The sequence below is a fragment of the Octopus bimaculoides genome, chromosome 15 (genome assembly GCF_001194135.2).
Source record: "Octopus bimaculoides isolate UCB-OBI-ISO-001 chromosome 15, ASM119413v2, whole genome shotgun sequence".
Taxonomy (NCBI): Eukaryota; Metazoa; Mollusca; class Cephalopoda; order Octopoda; family Octopodidae; genus Octopus; species Octopus bimaculoides.
Genome location: NC_068995.1, coordinates 40,357,719 through 40,361,757, shown reverse-complemented (window position 1 = coordinate 40,361,757; position 4,039 = coordinate 40,357,719). Strand labels below are relative to the sequence as shown.

At 34.6% G+C, this 4,039-nt stretch overlaps 1 protein-coding gene across 1 annotated transcript in view; it reads right to left on the bottom strand.

Annotated features, from left to right (window-relative positions):
* Positions 1-1,152: 1,152 nt before the first annotated feature.
* LOC106871719 (anaphase-promoting complex subunit 11) overlaps positions 1,153-4,039 on the bottom strand; it is an 8,376-nt gene continuing 5,489 nt past the window's right edge. The window contains exon 3 of the mRNA XM_014918330.2: positions 1,153-1,655. Coding sequence (XP_014773816.1) covers positions 1,540-1,655 — 116 coding nt within the window. The 3' untranslated portion in view covers positions 1,153-1,539. The remainder of the gene's footprint in view (positions 1,656-4,039) is intronic.

The window sequence follows — 4,039 nt, the reverse complement described above, 5'->3', positions numbered from 1 at the left end:
TGTTTCTGCTTGTCTCTGTCTCTCTTGTGGGTTCGAGGTCGTACGAGTAAACAGGAGAGACAGAAACTAGGAAAATGCTCCTTGTATTTGAATACTATGCAAATATTCTTTTAAAAAACTTTTCTTTTAATTTTTCCAAAATTGAATTGTTTTCCATGCTTACAGTTGAAAAAGTCTCAGTGACTGAAACCAGTACTGAAATATTTTTTATAAAATTATTTTAGCATTTTCTACCTTGACTTTTTTTTCCATATATACATACATACATATATATATATATATATATATATATATACACACACACACACACACATATATTACCCATGCTAGCATGGCAGGCAGACATTAAACGATGATACACATGTATTTTGAAAGGCTTAGTGCAGTAGTTTTCTCTTTTATTTAAATGAAATTAAATATATTATGCCAAACCTTGTTATTGTTTATAGGCATAGATTTATAGTAAGGTCTCTATTGCCGATAACACTTGGGTTTTGACTTGGAAATCTACCAATAACGATCTACCATGATATTTGATAAGTTGATTTATACCAACATTGAAGGAAATAGAGCTTTGCATTGTGAAAGTTTTCAATATAGTAGATGGAGGAATTGGTCGAGCAACAACAAAAGACAATGGTATTTGGTTATGTCTCTTCAAGTTCTGAGATCAATTCCTGCTGTAGTTCACTTTACCTGTCATTCTTCTGAGTTTGACTCAATAAAATACGTACTAGAGTTGTTATAATGAGCCCAGTTGAATGACTCGATGATGTATTCTTGGCAACCGAACTTAACCCTTTTCTTACTGTATTTATTTTGAGATGCTTTGTGTTTCTTTCAATTATTTTAAATATGACAAAGAATTTAGTAAAATAAGTTAGTTATCATTATGCTAGTGTCAGGAACATAAATTATGATTACGGTTTGGTGGAAGATTTTAATTCAAAACTTATGAAAACAAGACATTTGTACTACAGGGCCAGAGGCAGTTTCGGCCAGGTTGGTATTGAAAGGGTTAAGGAAGGCAGAAGTTGGCCAAAATATGGTTAAACATGACCTCAAAGGAACTAATAGAAGACCAAGATAAATAGAAGCTGATATAGTAAGAGTAAAAAATGTAAATTAATGAAATGATGAGACTAATGAAGATTGGTTTCAAGAAGTTCCAGGTTGGATTTTTATTGGAAAAATCTCTCAAAAATATTTCTTCCATATTATTTTAAAACATTTTATAACAATGTGAAGAGAAGAAAGAAAAAAAAATGCAAAATAAAAAGTAAATAATAAATAAAGATTTGATGGAAAAGATGATGTGAAAAATGATTGACAGAAATTATTTCAGTAAAACTGTTAATTCCACTAAAATTCTTCTGATATTTGTAATTTTAGAGTTCCTCCATCGGCATTATATGTTTGATTGAAAACTGAAAGACTTAAAAAAAAAAAAAAAGAACAAAAAAATTCTTTTGCAAATCTTCAGATAAGATTTTTCTTGGAGGTTCAATAAATCAAAAGTTCTGCTAAAACCAGTCTCATTCATTCTTTGAACTTCCATTCCTGTCGACACATAGGACACAATTGGTGGACCTGTTGTGAGTTGAGCCATTTCACTATGCAGTGGATATGGAAGCAGTGAGAACACTGACCCCATACTGAAAATATTAAAAATAACAATGATGACATTAGACATTTTAAACACAAATGAGGGAAAGAAACAGATCCATAGCCAGGATTTAATACCAGTTTTTTTTTATCTTTCGTTCAGTGACAGTGTTACTGAAAACTAGAGAGCTGGCCATTACTGCATCTTGGGAAAGTATCTGCTACTATAGCCCCAGGCCAAGTATTACTTTGTAGTTAAGTGGAATTGATAGATGAATACCATATGGAAATCATCATCATCATCGTCGTCGTTTAACGTCCGCTTTCCATGCTAGCATGGGTTGGACGATTTGACTGAGGACTGGCAAGCCAGAAGAGGCTACGCCAGGCTCCAATCTGATTTGGCAGAGTTTCTACAGCTGGATGCCCTTCCTAACGCCAACCACTCCGAGAGTGTAATGGGTGCTTTTACGTGCCACTGGCACGAGGGCCAGTCACACGGTACTGGCAACAGCCACGCTCAAAAAGGTGTTAGATGAATACCATATGGAAGTAAGTAAGAGATATATGGCTCAGACCCTGTAAGTGGACTTCTATCATTTTTCTGTCTCAATTGACACACTATAATGGTTACCAACAACATGCACTTAATGATTAATGAAATGTTCCCTCATCTGTGATCCAGAAAGAAGTATTTAACTCCTTTTAATCTAAACCAACATAATACCATCTTGGTTCCATCGATGTGTTTCCAAATGCTCTTAAATCATAAGCCCTTAGCCCTCTATCATTTAAACTAGCGATATCAGGCCCAAATATTCTAACTGTTCTATGTTCAAACTGGACAGATCTGGCCTTTCACACCTACCTTACAATGTCATTCTAAAAATAAACAGTCACATCTTCGAAGTCTAGAAGCTGTGATATAATGCAAAATAAATTCAAAACAATGTGAATAAATAAGCATCATATATCAAAGAGTAATCTAAATGCTAAAGGGTTAAAATAATTCTGTGTAAGAACTTTTTGTTAAGTCATGTTCCAAACATCAATTCATCCGTGACAAAGCTTGACACTTAACAAAATATTTCCAGACGTTTTGTTATTTTCAATATTTAATGAAAGACATGGCAGAATTTTTAAAATGGTTCTTCAAAGCATGAACTATGGTTGATATGAAGCAACTGAACAGATCAACTACTGGACTAGCAGTTCATTGGCATTGTGATAAAATCCAGTTCAAACATGTTTTCATATCAACAAAAAGCCATATTAATATGTGGCTTGGTTTATTGGTCTATATATAATTGTAGAGAATAGAATAACTACAAGGACCTGTGAGAGAGAGGTCAACCAACAATAGGCTGGTATCCTAGACGACAAAAACATTGTCTTGCTCACTCAGTACACAACAGTCTTAATGTAGTCCTGTCTTTGTGAAAAAGTTAAAAACATTGGAGGGAAAGCATCTGAAAATATTCCCAGACTGTGGTTTTATTTGGTCAGTTCATTGTACACTTAGCAGGCTTAAATGCAATAAGATAAATTTAGGATTAATTTTATTACTTTCCAAATCTGGTGACGTGTACTGTTGATCAAAGGAACAAAACTATATTGGAAAGCAAGACATGTTTATTCTCACATAAATTAACATATATTGGAGTTAACACACACACATACTCTTTTACTTGTTTAAGTCATTTGACTGCGGACATGCTGGAGCACCGCCTTTAGTCGAAGCAAATCGACCCCAGGACTTATTCTTTGTAAGCCTAGTACTTATTCTATTGGTCTCTTTTTGCCGAACCGCTAAGTTATGGGGACGTAAACACACCAGCATCAGTTGTCAAGCGATGGTGGGGGGACAAACACAGACACACAAACATATATATATATATATATATACGACAGGCTTCTTTCAGTTTCCGTCTACCAAATCCACTCACAAGGCTTTGGTCAGCCCGAGGCTATAGTAGAAGACACTTGCCCAAGGTGCCACGCAGTGGGACTGAACCCGGAACCATGTGGTTGGTAAGCAAGCTACTTACCACACAGCCACTCCTGCGCCATATATAACTTCTTTTACTTGTTTCAGTTAATTAGACTGTGGCCATGCTGGGGCACCACCTTGAAGAATCTTTTAGTCAAACGAATCAACTTCAGTACTTATTCCATCAGTCTCTTTTGCTGAACTGTTAGGTTATAGAAATGTAAACACTCCAACTCCAGTTACCAAGCAGTGGTGGTGGACAAAAAGACACACGTACACAGTTTATATATATATCCATACATGTATGTTGGATTGTTGGTATGGCTGTTATTGTATGTGTAGAACAGTATTATAACACATCCATCTGATATATACATATATATACACACACACACACATATATATATATATATATATATATATATATATATATATATATATATA